The 25,746-nt window shown below is 50.6% G+C and overlaps 2 protein-coding genes across 6 annotated transcripts; one reads left to right on the top strand and one right to left on the bottom strand.

Annotated features, from left to right (window-relative positions):
- The first annotated feature begins 7,139 nt into the window (after positions 1–7,139).
- On the top strand, positions 7,140–19,161 carry Inpp5j (inositol polyphosphate-5-phosphatase J). Its single transcript, XM_008841028.2, has 13 exons — positions 7,140–7,282; positions 8,839–10,043; positions 10,405–10,518; positions 10,640–10,748; positions 10,947–11,063; positions 11,349–11,524; positions 11,933–12,044; positions 12,188–12,297; positions 12,407–12,590; positions 17,586–17,723; positions 17,874–17,951; positions 18,077–18,181; positions 18,378–19,161. Exons 1-13 carry the CDS (start codon positions 7,178–7,180, stop codon positions 18,882–18,884), a joined length of 3,060 nt encoding a protein of 1,019 aa, XP_008839250.1. The 5' UTR covers positions 7,140–7,177; the 3' UTR covers positions 18,885–19,161.
- Positions 19,162–19,402: 241 nt separating this feature from the next.
- Positions 19,403–25,470, bottom strand: Pla2g3 (phospholipase A2 group III). Of its 5 annotated transcripts, XM_029567334.1 has the most exons (8): positions 25,166–25,469; positions 24,859–25,036; positions 23,781–23,913; positions 23,373–23,510; positions 22,800–23,083; positions 21,731–21,860; positions 21,510–21,626; positions 19,403–20,785 (listed from the first exon to the last, which is right to left on the bottom strand). In XM_029567334.1, exons 1-8 carry the CDS (start codon positions 25,367–25,369, stop codon positions 20,572–20,574), a joined length of 1,398 nt encoding a protein of 465 aa, XP_029423194.1. In that variant the 5' UTR covers positions 25,370–25,469; the 3' UTR covers positions 19,403–20,571. The 5 variants fall into 5 exon arrangements, with proteins under 5 accessions (XP_029423194.1, XP_029423193.1, XP_008839248.1 ...); XM_029567333.1 differs by having other exon boundaries at positions 24,859–25,469; XM_008841026.3 differs by having other exon boundaries at positions 23,373–23,507; positions 24,859–25,468.
- Between the last annotated feature and the right edge of the window lie 276 nt (positions 25,471–25,746).

Genomic DNA, 25,746 nt, shown 5'->3' with positions numbered 1-25,746 from the left:
AGATAGATAGATAGATAGATAGATGATAGATAGATAGATAGATGATAGAAGTGCTTCAGGAGGCAGAGGGAGGTAGGTTTGAGGAAGTTCGAGTCCAGTCTGGTCAACATAACTAGTTCCAGGTCATCTGGGGTTACAGGCAGACCCTGTCAAAAAGAAGAGATGAAGAAGAAAAGGAGGAGGAGGAGGAGGAGGAGGAGGAGGAGGAGGAAGAGGAGGAAGTGGCCGCCTATGGTGGATTAAAAACCACTGGATTCTTCATTCATGTCTAAGGGAAGGGGGATTCTTTCTTTTTTTTTCTTCCTTCCTTTCTTTCTTTCTTTCTTTCTTTCTTTATTTATTTATTTATTTTTCTTCCTTTTTAGATCCTTGCTAGGACAGAAAATAAGTTTTATTTTTCCAAATCCTCAGTCTCCTTTTATCTCACTATTTTTTTCCATGATCCAATTATGTATCACGGGAACTGTGCATACGAATGACTGATCCTGAAGCTGTGGACAAGGTCAGCCATATTCCAGTTACTGTTGAGAAGGAGGTGGCCAGTAGTGAAAGTGATGCTAACAAAGCAGCCAACTAATTTTATAAAGTGTTTATAGATAAATCTATTTGACTAGATTAAAAAGAAAACTAAAGGGAAAAATCCAAAAAGTTAAAAATGGTCATATTTTGTGTTTGAAATTGTGGGTAATATTTTCTCCTTTATATCCTTTCGGTATTTTTCTGTAAGTATATATTAGCTAAACACAAGTAGTAAACTTTGTTTACAAAACAATGGAACACAGCCCACTAGCTTTCTCTACCCAACCCCTACCTGTCCTCACAAGGACCCCAGAGTGACTGAAGCCAGACGCCCCACAGAGCCTGTGGTTTTTCTGCTGACACACAAATCCCAGGGCCCCATGGGCTCTTGTTCACTGGACAGATGCCACCAAACCACTCTCATTGCATTAACCTGGATGTTTTGGCCTGTTGGGCCACAGCTTGGTCTGCTAAGGGTTGACCAGCCAGCCAGTGAAACCAGAAAGGGAGACAGTGGCCACAACAGTAGTAGGAACATTCTGGCGTCAGCAGCACAAGAGACCCAAGATCTCCCAGAACAGAGTGCTGCATGTAACCTGTGCCCCTTATATGGCATCGTGCAATTTAGGCCAATAGCCTTAAGTGGGAGTGGGGTGGGGTTTAGTCTGTGATGAAGTCAGGCTCAGACAGGGTCAGGGTCATCTCAGTTTAAGAGAAGGTTTAGAGGGGGGAATGTTAGAGTAGCCAAAAAGCCCCATAAAAAAAATCAATCAAAGAAGAAGAGTACATGAAGTTATCAGAAAAAAGTAATGGGGAGATATGGGAGGAGTTGGAGGGGAGGGAGTGGTCATGGATTTGATCAAAATACCTTATATGCATGTATGAAATTCTCAGTAAGTTATTTATTTTTTAATATTTATTACTTTTTTTTTATGTGTATGAGTGTATTGCCTGCAGGTGTGTTAGTGCACCTGTGTCATGCAATGCCATGGAGATCAGAAGAGGGCTTCGGATTCCCCTGGAACTGGAGTTAAGGACGGTTGTTAGCTGCCATGTGGGTGCTGGGATTTGAATCTGGGTCTTCTGCAAGAACAGTCAGTGCTCTTAACCGCTGGGCCATTGCTCCAGCCCCCAATAATTTTTTTTTTTTAAAGAGAAGCTGGGCATGGTGGTGCACACCTTTAATCCCAACACCCGGGAGGCAGAGGCAGGCGGATCTCTGTGAGTTCAAGGCTAGCCTGGTCTACATAGTGAGTTCCAGGACAGCTTGGGCTACAGGAGACCCTGTCTCAAAAAGACCAAAAAGCAAAAGAGAGAGAGAGAGAGAGAGAGAGAGAGAGAGAGAGAGAGAGAGGTTTAAGTCACTAGTAATTCCAGCATTTGGGAGACTGAGGCAAGAGGATCACAGTTCAAGACCAGCCTGGACTACACAGTGAGACCTTGTCTGGAAACCATCCCATCCTTAACAACAACAACAAAATCCTATCAGGTTTAGAACTGAGCCTGGGATGGAGTCAAAACTCAAAGTGTGACTAGATTAAGGCTCAGTGTATGACCAAGGTCATCGCTCAGTCAACAATTAAGCTCAGGACTCAGAATTTGACCAAATTTGGAGTACAGTCTAAGGCCAGGGCTCAGTTTATGACCAGAATAACCAGAATTTGCATGACCTAGGTCAAAATTCATTCTTAGATCAGGGTTCAGTCAATGATTAAGCTTGAGGTTCAGTTTGTAACCTAAATCAGTGTTTCATCTTCATCAAAGTCAGGGATTAGTCTCAAAGAAGGTTAACCCAGACTGGGGTTAAAGACTATCTGTGATTGGGCCTCAGTCTTTAGGTGATGATTGTGCCTGAGCCTGGGTCCAGAGTCAGGTCTCAAGTTATGATCAGCCTTTTGTCAGGCTTAGATCCAGCTTCAGTATATGACTAGGGTCAGGGAACAATTTCAAGGCAATGGTCAAACCTCAGTTGAGAGCTGAAGTCTAGGCATGGGATCAAGCCTCAGTCAATACCCAGATTAGGGCTCAAACTGGATGTGAGATCAGGGCCATGACAAGGTCTTATTCAGACTATTCTGACCTCCAATAAAGACATTTTTGGAAGACCCAAGAACCCAGGGCAGCTCAGTCTACAAGAAACCAGAGCCCCCTCCCTTGTTCCTGAGGCAAGCTTATCAGGGTCTGGTACCTGCAGTAGCTTTCCCTTGCCTGCTGAGACCTGGTGTCCTAGAGTCTTCTAACCTACATGGTTCTACTGCTTGAGGTCCCCTCGCACCAGAATAAAAATAGCCACTCACTTCAGAGCAGCTGACAGCGGGTGCCAGGCTGCCTGGGAGGAGGGGGAGCAGAGGAAAGGGAGGAGTGATGTCTGAGCTCAGCCCCAGCTGTGTGACCTTGGGAAAGTCACTCCTCCTCCTCCTGCCCATTTCCTGAGTGGCAGCATGGGGTGTGAAGACAACACCTGCCCCAGAAGGTGGGAATGGCAGCCAGCCATAAGATGTGACACTTATCAATGAGGCCCCTGGAAGAACCAACACTCCTTTGTGCCCTATTTGCTTCATTTTCCCCAATGCTCACCTCTGCCACTTTGCTATGATACCCTGGCACAACCTCTACACCTTTTCAGACATGTCCCACATAATGCCACAGTGTGACCTCCTTCCCGGTGGGTCTGGTCATAGAGGGGGTGAGGAAGAGGAGGAGGAGGAGAAGGAAAAAGGGAAGTCCCCTCTCCTTTTCCTCACTCATGATCTGTTTTGTCTGGGCCACAAAGCCAGGAGGGTACAGGTCTGAATTTTGTGTCCTCTCACAGCTAGATCTTCCATAAGCCAGCCTTCGCCATGCTGCCCTCACTGGCCCCCAGATGTTTCTTGTCTTCCATTTGGCACCATGGACACTGTGGACTCCTCTTTCAAGCAAAAATTCAATGGTCATGTGACCTATTTTGTAGGGGGAAGAATTGACCTGCCTCCTTCCTCCCTAGGAGCACTATCCATCGCTGTCATCCTACTAAGCCTCAGCTTCTTCCTCTGTCAGTGGGGACACTTATGATCAACCTCACAGGGTGACAGGGACCGTGACTAGGCTAATCTGTCACCCACTAGAATCTTCCCTTCCTACTCCTGACCTGAAGGGGAGTGTGAGAGTTTGTAGGGAGGGGCTGGTTGAGCTGTAACCTCTGCCTGGCACACCCCACAGAGTGAAACAAGGCAGGGAGCTGGGAGGGGCCTCTGGAGACAGCCGTTTCCAGGGGGGCGGTTCTCCCTGGCAGCTGCCCCCGGCCTGCCGCCCTGAGCCTCAGAGCCTGTTATCAACCTCCTTAGTCATCATCCCAGAAGGCTCAAATATAGCTCTTACCAGCTCCCGTCTCAGCAGGGGTCCGCCCCTCACCACCCCCTTCCCTGTCCTTTCCCTTCCAGGAATACAACCACTCCAGGCCTCAGTTTGAGCAACCACTAAATGGGTGGGCTCAAATAGATGGTGATGATGATGGTGATGGTGATAGTGATGGTGATGGTGATCACAAAGTAGCTGCCTAAATAGTAACTAAGAGCTTGCTTGTGCCAAACTCTAAGCTAAATTCTTCATATGTATATACTTTTTTATCTTCACAGCAAACTTATGAAGTATCTGCTGTTTTTATTTCCCTTACACATATCAAGAATCTCAGTGACCTCCCCAAGTAAGTCAGTGACAGACAGAAACAAAGACCCCCAGCAGCAGATCTGAACTCAGGGAGCAGGAGATGCTGGGAAATCATCCTGGATAAAGGAGCCCTCCCCACATTCATTTGCCTGGATTCTGAAGGGCCTTGCTGTCCCTTTCTCAGTTCTAGGATTTGTCCCAGGGCCCTGATTCCACCCCCAATGAAGTCCTCCAAGATTGCATCAGGAGTTTATACTCTGGGGAATCTCAGTTTACTCATCTGCAAAAGGGAAGCTGGAGGACTAGACAAGGGGAGCTCCAGTTTTCCTTCCCTCTGGGTGACTATGCTCATTGCTTACATTCTCCCTCACTGACACCCCCACTTCACCTCCAGCTCCATCACATCAACACCAGACACTCGCCATCTCTCCTGCCCCATTTCTCCTCCACCTCACACCATTGCCACTGTCCCTTCATGCCGCTGCATCACCATCACCTGTGCCTTTCTCACCTCCACCCCACCACCAGCACCTCCATTCCTACACCATCATTATCCAAACCACAAGGCCTCCACCTTTGCACCCATCTCCTCTACTCCATTACTACTATTGTTGTCAGTCTCCTTCTTCCACCGTCACATGCATCATCACAAACACCTCAACAGTCACCTCTTTCATTGCCACTGTCTCTGTCTGCATCGCCTTCTGAAGACCTTTCCATCCTATCACCTTAACATGGCCTGAGTCTTTGCCTATACACATTCCCACCTTACTTACAAAGACACTGACCTAGAAACAGCCCTGATCCTTTCTCATCGGGGGTGAGAAGCCCAGAGAGGAAAAAGCTTGTAGTATAAGTCCTGCTCCAGGTTCAGCAAGAGGCCCTGTCTCAACAGAATAAGGCAGAGAATAACAGAGCAGGATACCCAAGGCCCTCCTCTGGCCTCCACATTTGTGCACATGGGCACACATGCTCGTATACACAAGTGTATACACCACACACACACACAATCACATGCATACCAATTAACCAATCAGTCAATGCATAAATAAAATAAACAAATAAATGCTAAACATTTTCTGCCTGAGCTGGGTGCAATCCATCTTCAGTGCAACTCAACAATTCTGGAAGAATTGGGATTCCAGGCACAGCTCAGCAAATAGAAGTGGGAGTGGAGAAAAAAAAATGGCAGCCCACACTTATCTCTGGCCAAATCTGACCCTATTAATGATCCTCCCTTCTTTTTGCTTTTTTCACTGAGGTGGGGGCGTCTCACAAAGCCCATGCTGGCCTCAAACTCACTGTGCAACCAAAGATGATGCTGAACTCTTCCTTGGGGTATTTTGTTGTTGTTGTTATTTTGTCTCCCCCCCCCCCACAGAACTGAGGACTGAACCCAGGGCCTTGTGCTTGCTAGACCAGCACTTCACCACTGAACAAAATCCCCAACCCCAACACTGAACTCTTCATCCTCTTGTCTCCATCTTCCAAGTGCTGTGCTTCTTGGAAGACTCAACTCTTCTCATTCATTCATTCATTCACTCATTCATTCATCAGACACACCCCTAGGCCTGTTGAACACCAGGTCCTGTTCTAGGTCCTAAGCACTGGGATTTGAAGGTCTGGTGGGTTTTGTTTCGTTGTTGTTTTTGTTTTTTGATTTGGTTTGGTTTCTGGGTGCTTCCAAGGGATGATGGAATACCCTGAAATTATTTTGAATGTGGTGGCATTTTGTTTTATTTGTTGGGTTTTTTTTGAAAAAAAATTATGTGTATGAATATATTGCCTGCATGTACATAAATACGTCCATGTCGTGCAATGCCCACGGAGGTCAGAAGAGGGTATCAGATCCCCTTGAACTGGAGTTTGAATGGTTGTTAGCCACAATGTAGGTGCTGGGATTCAAACCTGGGTTCTCTGCAAGAGCAGCCAGTACTTTTAACTGCTGAGCCATCTCTCCAGCCCTGATTTGGTTGTTTTTGCTTTTGGGGTTTTGTTTTTGTTTTTGTTTTTTTTATCACAGGTTTCATGCAGCCCAGGCCAGTAATGAACTCACTATAGTGCTCAAGCTAGCTTCAAACTCCCAGCAATCCTCCTGTCTCAGCCTCCCTAGTGTTGAGATCACAATGTGTGCCACTATTCCAGGTTTTGCAGACCTGTTAGTTTTCTTGCTAACAGGTTCCTCTCTTACTACTGAGCCCTTTCAGTCCCTTCCACCCCACCCCCCACCCCACATCACTCATTGACTGGTTGGGTCACTGAGTTTCCTCACTGAAACTCAGAAGCCCTTACTTCATGGGGTGACCTTGAACAAGTGCTCTCCATAGTCACAGTCAGGGAGTGCTAGAGAGAGGAAAGCTGAGACTGGGACTGGAAAGGCCTGGGGGTGATGGGGGACATCTGAGGGCAATGAGATATCTGCAGAAGAGGAGGGGCTGATGCTGAGGTTAAGATGGGGGAAGGCTCCAGTGCATGGAGTCTGTTTAGTTTTGAATGGGAAGAACAGAGCTAGGCAGGGATGGAGTGGGGGTTGGGGTGGGGTGGCCCAAGACTTAGAAATGGGACAAGGGTGGGGGCCAAAACAAGCCCTGAGCTGACCAAGAAGTCAGGAAGGTGATAGGCTAAGGGCAGGGACTTTAGAGCAGCGTCCGTCCTCTAAACCACCTGTCCTATTACTAGCAGGTGTGTCTGAGCCCCTCCCTGGAGCAAGAGCAGGCTGGCCCACTAGCTAGAGGATGAGGCAGACAGGGGGTCTCTTCCAGGCATCCAGGAGAGACCAGGATCAGGCTAACAGGTACTCCCAATTGCCCATGACTGTTCCAAGTTCAGCTGCCAGCTTGAAGGGTTCATGGGGGTGTAGCCACTTTGCCCTGGCCACCTCTACTCTGGGAAGTGGGTGCCTGTGCCTTTAAATTCTCAGCAGGTTGAAACGGCTGATGACATCACTGGTTCCCGGGAGCTGAGGAGCTGGAGCCAGAACCCAAGGGAGCCCAGGCTGCTGGGGGCTGCAGACATGGAGGGCCAGAGCAGCAGTGGCAGGGGGAGGTCAGGGACCAGAACTGGCCATGGACCTTTGCCTGTGCCCCATGGGGTTCTGCAAGCTGGGGCACCCTCCAAGGTAAGATCCCCTAAACCCTAGCCCCCATTCCCAATCCCTGGTCTCACACTCCCACACACAGTGTGCAGGCACCCTGGTGCCACTTGGCTAAAGAACTGGCACTTTTCTGTGCCCACCAAGCATGGGCTGGCAAAAAAGGTCACCCTGGAGAGGTAGTGATGGGATGCCCAGAAAGAAATGAAATCAGCCATCACCAGACACCCCCCCACCCCCCCAAAAGAGCCCTGCATGGTTGTCAGGGGACCCAGCTGTTCTCCAGCTTTGCTGTGTGACCTTGGGCAAGTTGCTTGTCTTCTCTGAGCCAATGCAAAATGAGGGGGCTTGTGTCTGTGGACTAGAACTGTGACATCTGGGGTGTCTAAGTTGTTAGTGCTGGAGGCGGTGTGGTGGTTGGGGGGAGGGGCACACAGTGGGACACCTGGAGCCAAGGAGAGTGCCCAAAATGCAGCCTCAAAGAGCTGAGTTTGGGGAGGAGGTAGAGGTATAGTTTCAGATTCTCTGAACCAAGAAGGGCAAGGGACCAAGATAGACTCTAGAGGCAGGGACGGGGCCACCCTGAGGCCAATGTAGACCTTCTGTTCTCTGTGGTAAAGGACAATTTCTCCTGGCTTCTGCAGACAGGGGACAGAGGATGGACAGGGCAGGGAGTTGTTCCTTCACCTGCCCAGTGCAAAGGGCACCTGCTTGCCTGTCCTCACAGGTAGGGAGAGGGCAGAAGGGATAAGAGGGCACAGCCTGGGCACAGAGAGGCGTGGCACCAGACCACACTGACTGGTGGGACACACTAGCCAAGGGTGGGCTCACTCTCCAGTGCTCTGTGGACGTGTTGGATCATGGAAATATGAGGCACCAGATGCCTTAGAGTGTGGTGTGGTCAGGGACCCTTCGCACTGAGGGGAAATGAAGGCCATGGGCTGAAGGGTGCTTGCCTGAAGTCACACAAAGCTGGCCTGTGATTCTCTATGACAGTCTCAGTTCCCAACACTGGACCCTGATCCATGGGATGGATCAGCACAAGCAGGACTGTGACCAAGCAGTCATGGATGGTGGCTAATGGTATAAGGCGGGATCTGAAGGCTACTGGGCACTGCAGAGGAAGGGAAAGGCATTCAGCAGGCTGGACCCCATGTCCCCATCCCCATGTGGGTAGACTTGGGATGTCTAGTCAATAGCCCCCAGTAAGGGAAGATGCAGAGGCTATAGTGAGGGCTGCCTTGGAAGGTGGTCAAGATAGAGAGGGAGTAGGTACCAGCCCGGAAGACTACGGGAGCCCTGTCAGATTCAGGTTCAATGCTCTGCCTTATTTCATTCAGGGACTCTGTTTCTCCATCTGTGAAAAAGGTTTTCAGCTTAAAGAAGGAAACAGGGCTTTGAATCCTACCTCCTCTGAGAGAGACTGACATGCAGTAGAATAGGCAGGGTTGAGATTGTATGAAAAACTTCCTTGGGATGACATGACATTCTTAGCTATATGGGTCTACTGGGGTCTATTTGGAAGATGAGACTCAAACCCTTGGTTAGGAATCATTCTGAGTCATTGATTTGTCCTCTACAAGGTGAACTCAAGTTTCCATCTCTCAGCAAAGAATGTAGCTCCAGTACCCTCGGAACCAAAGTTGCCTCTGGCACCCATGGGGCCACGAGCAGCTATGTCACCTCCCTCAGAAGATCCACGGCTGACTTTGGCTTCTCCCCGACCCATCCTGGCTGCACTGTCCACACCTGGAGAACAGAGAAGAGCTCCAGCCCACTGCAGCCACAACCTGGCTTCAACATCTGTGGGCCAGCTGGTGGTGTCTACATCTGCTGGACCGAAGCCTCCGCCAGCCACCTCAGGCTCAGTCCTGGCTCCAAAATCATTGGGGCAGCTAGTAATGTCTGCCTCTGCTATGCCAGGGCCTCCCCCAGTTACCCTGGGGCCCAGCCTGTCTCCAACTTCCAGGGACCAGAAGCAGTTGTCACCCACTTCTATGGGACCCAAGCCAGCATTGGCAGCCTCAGGCCTAAGCCTGGCCCTGGCATCTCAGGAGCAGTCCCCACAGTCCCCTTCCAGTCCTTCCCCAGTTCCCAGTCCAGTTCTGTCACCTTCTCAGGAGCAGACCCTGGCTCTGGCATCTGTGGCATCCTCCCCAGCTTCTGAGAGATGGACATCAGCTAGACCGAGGGATGCCACAGTCCCCAGGCCCATCCCCCCTGCAGAGGGGCATCTCCAGCCTCCAATTCAGGCAGCTGGTCCCATTATCTCCCCATCACGAGCCCAGACTTCCTCAGACCCTCGATTATCCCCCTCCTTCCGAGCCAGGCCAGAGGCTTCACGCCACAGCCCTGAAGATCCTGTCCTACCACGACCACCCCAGACCCTGCCCTTGGATGTGGGCCCAGGCCTTCCAGAGCCTGGTACCCGCTCCCCTGGACTTCTGTCTCCTACCTTCCGACCAGGAACTTCCTCAAGCCAGAGTGTGCCCCCACCTCTGCCAAAGCCACCTCGGTCTCCCAGCCGGTCTCCTAGTCGCTCCCCCAACCGCTGCCCCTGTGTTCCCCCAACCCCTGAAATGGCACTCCCCAGACCTGGCATCCAGAGTGCAGGGGCTGGAACCCAGAGTTTGGGGTCGTGTGCTCAGGGTGCAGGGCCTGGCAGGTGCCTGAGCCCTAATCTGCAGACCCAAGAAGCCCCAGCCTCTATCACCACCTCTCCTACATCCACCTCACCATCTTCATCTTGGTCAGCTCAGCCTACCTGCAAGAGCGACCCCGGATTCCGGTGAGGGGTTCTCTCTCTTTCATGAAAGGTTACTGGGACTTAGAGCAGAGAGACTGGCTATTCTTCTGGGGTGATAGTATATTCTAACTCAGTTTACCTCCCTAAGGATTTATCCTTGCAAAGGCTACTGGGCCCACTCTAGGACCCTAGAAGATAACATCCTAAGAGACTTGCTCCTCCCTCAGTTTATCTCCCAAGGGAGAGTTCAGTAGTAGGGATACTAGACCCACTTCCAGTCCTTTCTAAGGGCTTATATCCTCACCTGCCTCCCTTCAACTCCCCAGAGAAAGCCCTTTGGAAGGGAAAAAGAAAGTGGGGAAGTGACACCTAGTATTAAACCCTCCTATGTGCCTTCTCCCAGAATCACTGTGGTTACCTGGAATGTGGGGACTGCCATGCCCCCCGACGATGTCACATCTCTTCTTCACCTGGGTGGTGGCCATGACAGTGACGGTGCGGACATGATTGCTATAGGGTGAGGAACTGTTTTGGGGGGGCACTTCCAAGCCCCTGGGTCTCCTAGACCCTCACCCATAGTAGGGATTTCCAAAACAGCTCCTCCAATCACACAGCTACCCCATTCCTCTCCACCTCAGGTTGCAAGAAGTGAATTCCATGATCAACAAGCGTCTCAAGGATGCTCTCTTCACAGACCAGTGGAGTGAACTCTTCATGGACGCACTGGGGCCCTTCAACTTTGTGCTGGTAATGCCCAGCTGGAGACCAGCAGGAACCCTTCTGGATTGCTGCTCCCATCTCTGTGGGGACTGATGGGAGTCTGTGGCCCGATCCATGAATTAGGGAGATGAAGGAGCTGAAGTTTGAGACAGGGGAAAGGCAAGGGCAGGGCCTGGGCACGAGGGTGGTGCATCTGGAGCCCCCAACTGCATGCCTCCCCCTCAGGTGAGCACTGTGAGGATGCAGGGCGTCATCCTGCTGCTGTTTGCCAAGTACTACCACCTGCCCTTCCTGCGGGATGTGCAGACTGACTGCACGCGCACTGGCCTGGGTGGCTACTGGGTGAGCGCGGGAGCCCTGGGAGGGTCTGGGCTCCTGAAGGTGGCCCTAGATTCGTTCCGCATTCCTATGCATCTGTAAGGTCCCCTCCCAGGCACCGCCCATCACCACACCCCGCTCCTTTATACCCCGCCCCTTTTCTCCCTCCTTGACTCTGCATTCTAGCTCTCTCCCTAGGACCCATCCGGGTTTAAGCCTTGTCCCCGCCTCATCTGCCCTTATGCCCCGCCCAATGACGCCCCTCCTGGTCCAGACTCCTCCCACGACCTGTCAACCCCCACCCCCTAGGGTAACAAGGGAGGAGTAAGCGTGCGCCTGGCAGCCTTCGGGCACATGCTGTGCTTCCTGAACTGCCACTTGCCTGCGCATATGGACAAGGCCGAGCAGCGCAAGGATAACTTCCAAACCATCCTTAGCCTACAGCAATTCCAGGGACCTGGTGCACACGGCATCCTGGATCACGAGTAAGAGCCCAGGCGGAACCATATAGACTCTGGGCAGGACTAGTAGGAGTGCAGAGGAGGTGGGTGTAGAGAGGAAGGTCTATTGGGGTGAGCGACCAACCACACTGAACTGTAGAAATCAGGAGGCAGGTAGCAATTTGATGGAGAGGGGCAGATCCTGCATGGAGCTTTGCTAAGGAGTTGTCTTGCTGAGGATCCCAAGATAATTTATTCCAGACCCTCCCTCCCCTCCCCTCCCACTTCCCTCTGCTCCTGCCTGGCTGAAGGCTCTGGTGCCATCCACCCACCCACCCCTTGGAATCTCTAAAGGCTCCAGTGCTGTCAGGTTGAATAGGGGGGTCAGGAAAGATCTGGATTGAGTCTTTGCACCTCATGGACCAATTGACCCCCATCCCTACCCTGGGACAGCCTTGTGTTCTGGTTTGGGGACCTGAACTTCCGCATTGAGAGCTACGACCTGCACTTTGTCAAGTTTGCCATAGACAGTGACCAGCTCCATCAGCTCTGGGAGAAGGACCAGGTGGGACTCCTACCCTTCCTTCAACCTGGAAGTGCTCAACCAGTACCTGTTGCTATGGCCCTTGCCCTCACCTGCCCCACCCCCTCTCTGGATGCTGAAAGGACCAAGCTGTTGTCCATTTCTGCCTTTCTGGACCCCCACAGCTCAACATGGCCAAGAACACTTGGCCCATCTTGAAAGGTTTCCAGGAAGGGCCCCTTAACTTTGCTCCCACCTTCAAGTTTGATGTGGGTACCAACAAATACGACACCAGGTGAGCCATGAGACTGGGCGGGGGTGTGGAAAAAGGAGTTTGTGGGAAAAAGGGCAAGAGACAAGACTAGGGGTTATGCTTTGACTCAGGCTCCCCACCCCCACTGCAGTGCTAAGAAGAGGAAGCCAGCCTGGACAGATCGTATTCTGTGGAAGGTGAAGGCTCCAGGTGGAGGTCCCAGCCCCTCAGGACGAGAGAGCCACAGGCTCCAGGTGACCCAGCGCAGCTACCGAAGCCACATGGAATACACTGTCAGTGACCACAAGCCCGTGGCTGCCCAATTTGTCTTGCAGGTGAGTCCTGGCCTCATCCTCCACTCATGACATCCTCTAGCTCAGCTGAGAATCCTCTGTCTGGCATCGATTTGCCCTAACAAGAAGGGAGTGGAGTTATAATCTCCATTTTTAGATGAGTCTGAGACTCAGATACAACCTCACTTACCCAGGGTCACACAGTTAGTAAAGGAAAGAGTTAGAATTTGAACACTAGACAGCCTAATTGTAAAACTCCTGTGTCTTTCCACTAATCTGTGACTGACTCCCTTTTTCTAAGAAATGTTTACGGCAACAAGTTAAAATTCACATGCATAAAGCTGGGTGTGATGGTACATGCCTATAATCCCAGGACTTGAGAAGTAAAAGCAGGAGGCTCAGGAGTTCAAGACCAGCCTCAATTATGTAGTGCTCTATGAGACCCTGTCTCAAATAAATAACAAAACAAAATCACATATAAAACTAGCAAAATTGGGGCTGGAGAGATGGCCCAGCAGTTAAGAACACTGGTTGTTCTTGCAGAAGACCTGGGTTCGAATCCCAGCACCCACATGGCAGCTAACAACTGTCTGTAATTCCAGTTCCAAGGGATCCAACAGTCTCTTCTGTCAGCCACGGACATTGCACGACACAGGTGCACATACCTACACACAGGCAATACACGCATAAACATAAGTTAAAAATAATAAAATTTTTTAAAAAGACTAGCAAAATCAAAATGTTTACTCAGAGCCCATGTGACACTCATTATTAATTTATTGATTATTTAACCACCTTATCATATGGCAGACACTATGAAAGTGGGGCAGTGATAATAGGCTAAAATACAAAGCTGGGCTGATTTAACTCAGTTGGTAGAGTTCTTGCCCAGCATACACAAGGCCCTGAGTTTGATTCTCAGAATCACACAAACTAGGTATCTTGGCATATCAAACTCAAAATAGTTTACTATAGTTTAGTGTCACAGGTTCAACATCTGCAGATTCAGTCAACTACAAATCAAAAATATTTGGAAAAAATGTTTCTGGGTGCTAGAGAGATATCTCAGTAGTTAAGAACACATACTGCTCTTGCAGAAGAACTGAGTTTGGTTCCCAGTACCCACATCAGGCAGCTCACAACCGCCTGTAACTCCAGATACAGGTAGATCTGACCCCTCTGGATTCTGCAGGCACCTGAACACATATACAAATATCTACACACACACACACACACACACACACACACACACACACACACAGAATTTTTTTTTGAAAAACAGTCAAAATAGCCAGCATGGTGGTGAATGCCTTTGATTCCAGCACTCAGGAGGCAGTAACAGGCAGATTTCTGTGAGTTCAAGGCCAACCTGGTCTACATAGTGAGTTCCAGGTCAGCTAGGGGTACATAGTAAGACCCTGTCTTAGAGATGGCTCAGTGGTTAAGAACACTAACTGCTCTTGCAGAGGACCCAGGTTCGATTCCCAGCACCCACATGGCAGCTACAAACCATCCTTAACTCCAACTCCAGGGGAATCCGAAGCCCTCTTCTGACCTCTGAGGCATTGCACAACACGGGGGCACTCACAGACATGCAGGCAATACACTCATACACATAAAATAAATAAAAATAATAATACAAAATAATTCTTAAAAAATTATCTCTGGGAGCTGGAGAGATGGCTCAGGGGTTAAGAACACTGACTGTTCTTGCAGAAGACCCAGATTCAAATCCCAGCACCCACATGGCAGCTAACAACTGTCCGTAACTCCAGTTCCAGGGGATCCAACGGCCTCTTCTGTCCTCTGCAGGCATTGCATGACACAGGTGCACTTACTTACATACAGGCAATACACCTATACACATAAAATAAAAATAATAAATAAAATATTTTTAAAAATTATCTCTGAACTGAACATGTATAGATTTCTTCCTTGCCATTTTCCTTAAACAATACAATAGTTAGGTATATGGCATTTACATTATATTAAGTATCATAAGTAATCTAGAGATGATTTTAAATATATACGGTGATATACAGATTATATGTATATACTATATACTATCTTATTTCAGGAATTTAAAATCCTTGGGTTTTTGGATCCACCAACGAACCAAGTGTACCCAGGCGCTCAGGGATGACTGTATTGTATTTAGGACTGAGGTTCCTGGTTGAGGCAGTGCTAGAATGTTAGAACCTATCCAAAAGATATAGTCTCTCTGTTTTACTTTGGGGTAATCTGAGATTCCTACTGACACAGCATGTGCCCTAAGTCATACAAAGGCTCAGTGGCAGAAGCAGGGCAGGGTAGATCCCATCTTTCCAACCCTGAAACCCAACCTGGGTTGACTGGATCTCTTGATCTGATAAGAAGGAGCTCTGCAGACCAAAGAATGTTTTTCACGGTAACTTTGTCACGTGTTCAGTCAGTGAGACTTAGGCCAGCACTTTAGCTCAGAATGAAAATCTGCCCATGCCTGGCCTCCTATGAACTTTGGGAAAGGGTTCAGAAAGCGTTTCTTATTGTTAGCCAGCTTCTTGCTATGTAGTCCAGGCTTCTTCAAACTTGGATTCTCCTGCCTCGGCTTCCCAAGTGCTAGGGCTGCACACATGCACCACCACATGCCAGCCTGGGTGGGAGTTTGAACCCTCAGTCAGGGACCTTGTATTGAGACTCACTGCTTTTGGCACACCACCCTGTCCTTCCCATCATGCACAAGACTGTCCTGCAAAAAAAAAAAAAATGAACCCTGGGGTTCAGTATGCAGTGTTTCCCTAGCATGTGCAAGACACTAGGTTCAGTCTCAGACTGCAAAGAGAACTAAAAGAAAACGATTGTTCTAGTTTGTCTTCTATTGCTGTGACAAAACACTCTGACTAATAATACCAACTTGGGAGGAAAGGGTTTATTAAGCTTACATCTCCTGGGTCACAGTTCATCAGGGAGCCCAAGATAGGAACTCAGGGCAGGAACCTGGAGCCAGGAGCTGAAGCACAGGAAATGGAGGAATACTGGCTTTCTTCCCTGACCTGAGCTCAACCTGCTTTCTTATACAATATAGGACCACTTTCCCAGGGGTGGCACCACTTACAGTGGGCAAGGCCCTCCCACATTGTTCAACAATCAAGAAAATTTCCATAGGCATTGCCACAGGCCAGTGCAATGGAGGCAATTCCCCAGTTGAGGGTCCCTCAACCCAGGTGTGTCAAGTTGACACTAAAGCTATCTAGCACAAAGATAATAACTTTTTTAAAAGTTACCATGATCTGGGCCTGGTGTCTCACACCTTTAATCCCAGCATTCAGAATAGGAAAGCAGATGGATCATGAATTCAAGGCCAGTCCTGAGCCACATAACAACAAAATTACCTATTAAGCCAAGCATGGGGGTGCTTTTCTGTCATTCCAGCACTTTGGAGGCTGAGGCAGAATTCCAAATTCAAAGCCAACCTGAGCTACATAGTGAGTTCCAGGTCACCATGAAATACATTGAGACCCTCTCTCAAAATCAAAACAAAAAATGACCTATTGGATATCTCCAAGCACCCAGCCTTGGGTAGAGCACTTTATATGTGTCATCCCTTTGGATGCCTTAAGCCCTGAAATGTCCAGTCTCCACCATATTTTACTGGTGGGAGAAACTTGGGCTCTTATAAAGGCAATGCAGTCAGAATGAGTGTGTGTGTGTGTGTGTGTGTGTGTGTGTGCATGTTCTCATGTGCAGAGATCAGAGGACAGCTTGCCTTGTTAGTTCTTTCTTTCAACTATGTGTGTTCCAGGGATCAAACTCAGGTCATCAGTCTTGGCAGCAAGCACTTTTACCCACTGAGCCATCTCAAAAGCCCTGTTTTTCAAGTTATTTTGCTTTTTTTTGTTTTTGTTTTTGTTTTGAGTCAGGGTCTCTTGTAGTCCCAGGCTGGCCTCTACCAAGAATGATCTTGAAATTTTGATCCTCCAGCCTCCACCTCCCCAGTACTGAGATTATAATTGTACACCACCATGCCTCAGCAAGGATTTTGACCTTGAAACCATTTCAACCTGCTACCCTTCTGTGAGGAACCCAGGGACAGGGAAAGATTATGCTAGTTTCTTCTGGAACAGCTTGGCTCAGAAGCTAAGGGAGAGAAACCTGAAACCAAATCAACAGGGGACCAGACAAAGGCCTAAGGCTCATACCACCTGAGTCCTTCCCTTAGGGACACAGGTGGCCAATACTCTGGCTGCTTGCCACTGCAGACACTACACCTATTCAGGTGACTCCCTGGTTGTCCTGGATCATCCTGGGGGATGAATATTCATGGTTATAATTTGTCTTCATGGACTGATGGCAAGACAGTAGCAGGCCCTGAGTATGTATCAGGTGAAGAAACTGAGTTTGGAGATGGCCAGGTTCTTGTCGGAGGTCACACAGCAATTTAGTGGTAGAGCTGGAAAATGAACTAAGGTCTCCAGCCACCCAATCTGGGCTCTTGGCTGCTGAGGGGACCTGAACTTACCCCTGAATCCCCAGTGTACCATAGGACTATGTGTCTACCTTGCTATCCTATAGGCAAATCATTTAGTGAGCACCTAGTGTTATACTGGGAAGTTTGTGAGATGTGTTACAAACCACATGTCAGGAATCAGTAGAACAACCCCAGGTTTAAAACAAGAGCCTCTGAGTTTACAGACAAGGGGCCTGGCATTCAGAGGAGGTCGTGCATTACATAACCTGATGCAAAGCCAAATCTAGGCCCCCTAGCTTCAAAACTGTGTTCCACTTGATTCTTAAGGCTAAGGGCAGGAGCCCTAGGCCGAGGGTGATTGAGTATTGTTTGGTTTTTACCAGTTGTGGGAACAGGGTCTCATTATGTGACCCGTTCTGGTCTGGAACTTGCTGTGTTGCCCAGGTTGGCTTCAAATTAGCAATCCTCCTGCCTCAGCTTCCAGAGTACTGACATTATAAGCATGGGACTCTACCCAAAAGCCCTAGGTGTGTGGGATGCTAGAGGGTCTCCTCTGACATTGTCTTCTGTCCCTGCCTTTGCCTGGACAGTTTGCCTTCAGGGATGATGTGCCTCTGGTGCGGCTGGAGGTAGCAGATGAATGGGCACGGCCAGAGCAGGCTGTGGTGAGGTACCGCATGGAAACAGTGTTTGCCCGAAGCTCCTGGGACTGGATCGGCTTGTACCGGGTGAGAAGGGCAAGAGTCCCAGGATCTCAAGGGAGGAGGGGGCCTAAAGGCCCCCTGGAGTGTCACTGGCTTGTCGGGGGTTTGATGCTATGCTGAGAGGCTGCTGGGATGTGACATTAGGGAGTCATAACCCTGGTTCCTCTTGCCCAGGTGGGTTTCCGCCACTGCAAGGACTATGTGGCGTATGTCTGGGCCAAGCATGAAGAAGTTGATGGAAGTGCCTACCAGGTACTTACAAGGAAGGGAGAGTGGGAAGAAGACCCCATTGCACTGGGACAGCAGGATTCAGATTGGGAGGGGTCCTGAGGCTGCCCTATGGCCCCAGCTTGGGCCTCTACCCCTATGCCTACCAGGTAACCTTCAGTGAGGAATCACTGCCCAAGGGCCATGGAGACTTCATCCTGGGCTACTATAGCCACCACCACAGCATCGTCATTGGTGTCACTGAGCCCTTCCAGGTAAACAGATCAGAGAGTAACCAAAGAGGGTCAGGAAGCACCTTTCAAATGTCATGAGCTCCACATTCTTCTCTCTGACCTCAGACCTGTAGCCCAACCTCCCAGGTCTGCCAACAGGGAGGGTTGGAATGATTCCAAGAGGTCTTGGCAGTCAGGCTACAGAATGGGGTGCCCCAATGATCAGTGTTCCCCTTAGATCTCACTGCCTACCTCGGAGTCGGCCAGCATCAGCACAGATAGCTCAGGTACCAGCTCAGAGGGTGAGGACGACAGCACTCTGGAGCTGCTTGCGCCCAAGTCCCGCAGCCCCAGTCCTGGCAAGTCCAAGAGACACCGTAGCCGAAGCCCAGGCCTGGCCCGCTTCCCCAGTCTTGCTCTCCGACCCTCATCTCGTGAACGCCGTGGTACCAGCCGTAGCCCCTCACCCCAGAGCCGCCAGCTGCCCCGGGTAGTCTCTGACAGGGGACACAGGAGTGGCAGCCGGGGTAGTAGTGAGGAGGGGCCCTCTGGGTTGCCTGGCTCCTGGGCCTTCCCACCAGCTGTGCCTCCAAGCCTGGGCCTGCTGCCAGCCTTGCGCCTGGAGACAGTAGACCCTGGTGGCGGTGACTCCTGGGGACCTGATCAGGGGGCCCCTGACCCTGACAGCCTGTCTCCCAGTCCCCAGGGTTGCCTTGGGCTAGAGGAGGGAGGGCTGGGGCCCTGAAGTGGGTAGACAGATGGGCCTGGTTGGCCTGGCTCTGCCTCCATCGTCCACAAACCTGCCTGCCTCTCTCCTGCTGCTGATCCAGCTGTATCCACACCTGCCACTCTGTCCTGACCAGGAGTGGCCAACTGGGGTCCCCTAAAGTCAGTCCTGGCACCACCCCAACTGTGACAATCAGCAAAGCCCGGCCTCAGCCCCATCTGGGATGGTGGGAGGAGCTCTAGTCAATGTCCCAATCTTGGAGGTCATTCATTAGGAATTAAATTCTCCAGCTTCGCTCCTGGCTCCTTCCTGACTTGTTAGCAGTCTGCAGATGGGGGTGATAGGGATTAAAGAAATGAGGGAACTGATAAATACTAGGTACCAGCTCTATATAGGAAGCATGCCATCTCCTTTAATCTATACCATAATCCTGTGTGCTCAGTGTCATTCCTAGAGCCATTTCACAGGTGCAAAATGAAGTCTCCAGGAGGTTCGGTGAGCATCTTAAGATCAGACACCAAACCTCAGTCTGGCTGTGTGTTAGAGGAAGAGAATGTTTATTAGGTGCATATGCATTATATATTAATTCACTTAATCCTCAGCATTACTATGAGGTAGTTATGTCTACAACTCCCCTTTTCAAGCTGGGGATACAACTTAGCTGGTAGTATGCTTGCCTAGAAGCTATAGATTGAGGGCTTGAAGCCCTGCATTCGATCTCCAGTACCACATAAAACTGGATGTGATGGCCCAGACCTGTAATCCCAGCACTAGGAGGTAGAGGAAGGAGGGTCAGAAGTTCAAGACCGTCCTATACATGGTGCATCCTGGGCTGCATGAGCTTCTGTCTCAATAACCTTCCCTTTTTAGAGGAGGGAGCTAAGGCTCAGAGTGGAAGAGGAAGGTCCCTTGCCCTACCTACCCAAGGGCATAAAGGAGATTTAAATTTAGATTTAGGGCAGAAAAGACTGGTCCAGGCCTGGGCTAAGAAGGCCACAGCAGCTATTAAAAGAAGGGGTCTAAGCCGAGCATGGTGGTGCATGCCTGTAGTCCCAGCACTTGGAGGCAGAGGCAGGCAGATCTCTGTGAGTTCAAGGCCAGCCTGGTCTACATAGTGAGTTCCAGGACAGCTGGGGCTACAGGGAGACCCTGTCTCAAAAAGACCAAAAAAAAAAAAAAAAAGGGTCTCTTGGGAGAAGAGGAGTTGGGAAGTCCTCTCTAGTGGCCCCTCCCTGAATTCAGATACAGGCATTTCTGTGACATCCCTAATTTTCCACCTGCTGCCCTAGGCCTCATGGCCAGGTGCTGGGGCTCCACAGTACCTGTCTTGAGATGTTAATTTTGCAACAGGGACATACAAGTACCTGCTTCTGGTACCTTCTTCTAGTACCTCCTGGGACTCCTGACTATAAGTCACTCCCCATTTCCATATGTATATGAAGTTCCCTGGCAAGGTCCAAGCCCAAGGTATCAGAATGAGCCTCCTGAACACCACATCCAGGCACAGAGGGGTTATGTAACCAGTTCAAGATCATCCAGGATGGCAGGAGATGTGGTCCAGCATTTGGGCCTTGAGGTTCTTCCCATCCAGCCTCTTGCTGTCCACAAGAGCCATGCCATTCCAAGAAGAGGAGGCCAAGTCTCCCAAAACTTAGCAAAGTCAGGCAGGTGGTCCATGCTAGGACTAGGAGGCCTATAACTAAAGTCATGAGCTCCAGAATTTCTTCTGCCCACTGGGCCTCCAGGTTGCCTGTGTTAGTCGCAGGCACTGGCTGTAGAATGACATGGGGGTCCCTAGGGGCTCCGAAGGCCATGCCTGCCCCCCATTTGTGCCTTTATCCCAGAGATGGAGTCGTCTTTGCTGAAGCTGCTGCAAGTGCCGAGCTGACACCTTGATGGCCCTGTGCTCTCTAGAACATCTGTGGGGAGAGAAAAGGTCAAGGTCAGCAGAATCTTACCCTATTCCAAAAATGGGACCAAGGGCCAAACAGGCGCAAGGGTGAGCAAGGGTCACCAGAAAGGCAGAGAGGGCAGGGCTGCATCCAGATGGGGCAGAATAAACCTGAAACAGTACCCAGGGGCTTAGGCTCAGCTATTAGATGATTGTAAAAACCTGAGCCAGTAACAGCCTCAGTTTCCTCATTGTGTGCTGGGTCAGTCTTGAGCTACGTATATCACATCCACTATTTCCTTGGTTCCTTTTTGTTTGGGGATTTGCTTGTAAGAAACAGGGTCTCACTACATATCCTAGGCTGACCTTGAACTTGCTCTCTCCCCCAGCTGGGCCTCAAAGTTGAGATCCTCCTGCTCCAGTTTCCCAAGTACTAGGAATACAGGCATATGCCACTGTACCTGACTTTCCTACATTCATTTTAGACTCAAGAAGTAGAGGATTGAAAAGGTGAATCAATTTGTCAAGGACACAAGAATTAAATCATGGAGCCCAAGTGCAACCCCCGCCCCCAGGCCAGCTGCAGAGTTGGACCCAGGGCAGCACGGGTTAGAGGGGTGATGACAAATGGAGCTCAGAGTGCCTATGACTCTTTCCCCAATCCCTTGGCCCAAGCACACAATTAGTGTATATGTGGACAACCCAGTCCTTGGCAAAAGGCCCCCATCCCTCCTGGCTCTACCATCACTCACTCTTTGCCCTCAGCACAGTCCAGTGGTGGAGCCAGCTTGAAACAGGTGGTGCTCACGAGCTCCCAAAGCCTTTTGGCACCCAAAGGTGGGCTGTGGAGCTTCAGGAAACGTGCTAGACTGAGGGGAGAGGCAGACTTAGGCTGGGCCAGAACCTTGCCAGGTGCTCCTTCCCAGTGCCTGGCAGTAGGCAGCCTACCCCCAAGGGGCCCCGGAGGCCTCACCGGTGGGTGCAGTTACAGTGGAAAAGGGACTCCTGGGCACTGTTGAACAGGTGGAACTTGGTTTCCTGGGGCTTGATCTGGTATTCACATTGGTCCAGGTGGCGGAAGCTTCGGCAAACTTGATGAGCACCTGGGGGTAGGTGTGGTAGTTAGAAGAGTCCAATCTGTTAGGGAGGCCTCACCAGTGCCAACAACCACCAGCCAGGCAACACCAGCTCATGGACTCAGTAACTCAGTCCTCCTTTTTCTCCTACCCTGTAACCTCAGAATGTCACTCATGTGGAATGAACCCCCCCACACACACACACAGTCACTGTGTGAGAACCCAGAGTACTGAGGGTGGTCAGAAAAGACTGCCTGGAGATAAAGGACTGTTAGGCTGACTGGGACAGAAAAGACAGGAGTCCAGGCAGGAAAAACAGCATGTTCAAAAGAACAGAGGTGAGACAGATTGTAAGGGTTTTGATTAGTTTTGGTTCTTGCAGGGTTGGGCATTGAACCTAGAGCCTAGTATTGTAGGCAAATGCTCTACCACTGAATACATCTACACTTGCAGTCTGCATTTGAGTACCAAATAAAGTTTATAAAACTTCAGTTTCTGCCGGGAGTGGTGGCGCACTTGGGAGGCAGAGGCAGGCGGATCTCTATGAGTTCAAGGCCAGCCTGGTCTACATAGTAAGTTCCAGGACAGCTGGGGCTACAGGGAGACCCTGCTTCAAAAAGACAGAAAAAAAAAAAAAATACAACAACAAAAAACACTTCAGTTTCAGCCAGGTGTGGTGGCAAAAAAACAAAAAAACAAAAAAAAAAACTTCAGTTTCAGCTAAAGAGTAGAGTCCATAGGCCTAAGGGTACTGAGTGTTGAAATTTCATTGACTAATATATGTAGGAGTGGGAGGGGAATAAAACTCCCTTGCTACAGTAGGATTTGATGAGGAAAGTTGGGGTACCCTGGAAGGTGTTTAGAACAAGAAAAGAGATAATACTCCATTTGCATACAGAGGCAACAATACCCATTCACATCAAGAACACCCCAACCAGCCCCTGCAAAGCTTGACTCTAAGCTCACCTTGAAGTTTTAGGCTATCCTGGTAGCCTGAATGAGGGACCCCTGGCTGGGCTCTGGGGACCACATCAGGCTTAAAGGAGGCTGTAGGGGCTTGGAAGGGTGTAGCATTGGTTGTGCTGTGGGGCCTGGCTTGTGTTTGCTGAGGGCGCCTCTTCTGAGGGTGTTTGCTGGGGGCTGGGCTCTGGGGGCTGGGAGTAAGGGAGGTGGCTCCAGAGTTCCAAGAGGCATTATAGTAGGTCCTGGGCTGGAGGTGCGCGAGGGGCACTGAGCCATATGTCCTGCACCTGGAAGGTGGCAATTAGAGGCAATTGGCTGATAACTCAAAATCCCTGTTCCCCAAGCCCCCAGGGTCATCTCCTCAGAGACTAAGTCTCTACGTGTTCCATCCCTCATCCCTCTGACTTGTGGAATGTATCCAAGAAGAGTCCCAACCCTGGGCTGTGACCTAAGGAAAGGACAAGCTTGACAAGGCATGCTTCCCTGGAGGACAAACAGACCTCTCTCCCTCACTGGGATTAAAGGCCAGGTTGCCCTTCTGGCTAGGAAAAGATTCAAAGAGGAGCAGCTACATACCCACCCCACCAGTACCACGACACACAGGCCTCCTGCTCCTTCAGCACAAAGCAGGGGATCTCCAGCACATTGAAGAAGGCCACGCCCACGATGTCAGAGATAGAGTCATGCTGGCTCCTCAGGCACTGCTGGAACCTGCTCCAGAGCCAGAACTCAGGTCCTAGGACCCCAGAAAGCACCTTCTGCTGTCCACCTTGCCACTGTCTGACAGAAAGTTCTCTCTCTGGGGTCTCAGTTTTGCCCACATGCACTAGGTGTGTGTGGGTGAGGTAGGGGCTTCATCAGACATGGGTAAGAACTCTCAACTTCTGATCTTTGGGATTCTCTGGAATCCTAGTACTCTACCCCCAAGAACCAAGTAACTATGCTCTGGCCTTGAGGCCCAGGCCCTTCATGCCTGCCACAAACCTGGTATCACAGTCACAGTGGGAGATGGTATGGAATCGGAAGTTTCGGATGCCATAGTTATGTTGCAAGGGTGAGATGGTCTGGGGACAGCGGTCATGTTCTCGGCAGCAGAGGTCAGGCCCATGGAATATACCTGTGTGGAGGGAAGGAGGGAGCCAGCTCAGCAGGGTCCTGAACACTGTGCACCAGCTATGCCCATCCAGCATATCAAAAGTGTACGGTGTTCATTCTAGTCCCAACCCAGGTGTAAAAAGTACTGGTGGCCTGAGGACAGTTGTTCTCCCTCTATGGGACCCTCACAGTTCCAAAGCCTTCAGAAAAGACCACTCAGGCTTGCAGCCTCTTTTAGCCAACTCCTAGTGCCAGGAAGCCCACCCATGAGCACGTGGAAATGTCTTCCCTGGAACTGGATCCAATCCACGGAGTTCTCAAGCTCACACCCCAAATAAAACTCCCAAGTTATGAAAGTGTGCATAATGGAATGACAAGCAGGTGGAGCAAAACCTTTCCACTAGCCTATCATGGCGTGGGGTGGCCAGCCTGTCCTACTCAGGTGCTAGGTCCTCCCCAGCACTCCTCACAGACACTACAATCAATCACATCCCAAGCAAGAGTGCCTATTACTGGGCATTTCCCGTACCCAACATCACAGCAGCCCTGCAAGTGAAGTGTCACCTTATCTTACAGGTGAGAAACTTGGGGTTCAGTAAGGAGAAGTATCAGCTTGAATATGCTGAGCTGGGATCTGAACTCAGGCCTTTGGCTCCATTTCTACTGAAGTCGCCTCATGGGTAGAGTCTTTTGGCATCAGCAGAACTAGGATCCTCCCCAACCTGCCTCCTCCCTCAGATGATTAGTAAGGACTCAGGGTTTGAATAAGGCCTTTCCTAACCATGACATCACTTAAGTATCCCATGAAGATGGATTCATGGTCATCCCATTTTACAGATAAGAAAATTGAGGTTTAAAGTGCCTAAGTCACTTCCCTAAAGACACAGCCTGGGAGAATGAGGGCCAGGCTGAAGCTGGAGCCCCCATCCCACCCCATCAGACACCCATCCACACCCCACTGGCTCACCCAGTTCCGAGGCATTCTCAGCAGAGTTCCCAACTCCACACCACAGCGTGCCAGGTATGGTCCAGCCTCTCTTTACTCGTGAGTGCCCTCTGCCAGATGCTCCACTCTTCCCCACTGCCCGCTTCTCCCTGGCTCTTACAGGACTATTCTTGGGCCCTTGGCAGGCCTCCCACTGGCTCTGCAGGGCAGTCAGTGCTCGCTGAAGCTCAGGTCCAGGGGTGTGAATAAAAGAGCCCCGTGTGGGCTCCTGAGCACAGAGAGCACTAAAAGTTGCGGTGAGCTCAGGCTCACCCTGCCGGGTACATACCTGCAGCCTACCTCGTGCATCCCAGCGGGCCTGGAACAGAGCCAGGCCCTGGGCATCCTTGCCCAGGAAGCTCAGGGATCCCAGAGGGCTGCCAGGGATGGACCTGACCAAGTGGCAGGAGGTGCTGTCCCAGCGGAGGGTAAGGGAACCCCCTGGAACAACTCCTAGGAAACCCAGTACCTCCAACATTGCCAGTACCCCCATTCTGCCCTGACTCAGCCTGGTCAGACAAAGCCCTCTGGATGCCTGCCTCTGGCCACCCTGGAGGCAGCAGCTGAGAGGCTGCAGCGGAAGCGATGCTGAGCAGACCCTGAGTGGCCGGGCCAATGAATGGAGCTGTGGGAGGAGGAGAAAGGCTGCAGTATGGGGTGATCTTGGGCTTGTAACCGAATCCACCGGCTGGGCAGGCTGCTGATTGGCTGAGAAGTACATTGCTGGGCCCACGCCTCCATTCACCCTGCCCTCAGCGCTGTCCAGTCACCTGCCCCAGGCCAGCCTAGAAGGATGGCTCTGTAGGAGCCAAAGCTTTGGGCTGTGCGAAGGGGAGAGAAGTCGGGGGTCTGTGTCTCCTTTGAGGGCAG

Source organism: Nannospalax galili, unplaced genomic scaffold, assembly GCF_000622305.1.
Source record: "Nannospalax galili isolate Female #2095 unplaced genomic scaffold, S.galili_v1.0 scaffold259, whole genome shotgun sequence".
NCBI classification, from domain to species: domain Eukaryota; kingdom Metazoa; phylum Chordata; class Mammalia; order Rodentia; family Spalacidae; genus Nannospalax; species Nannospalax galili.
This window is presented reverse-complemented; position numbering and strand designations above follow the sequence as displayed.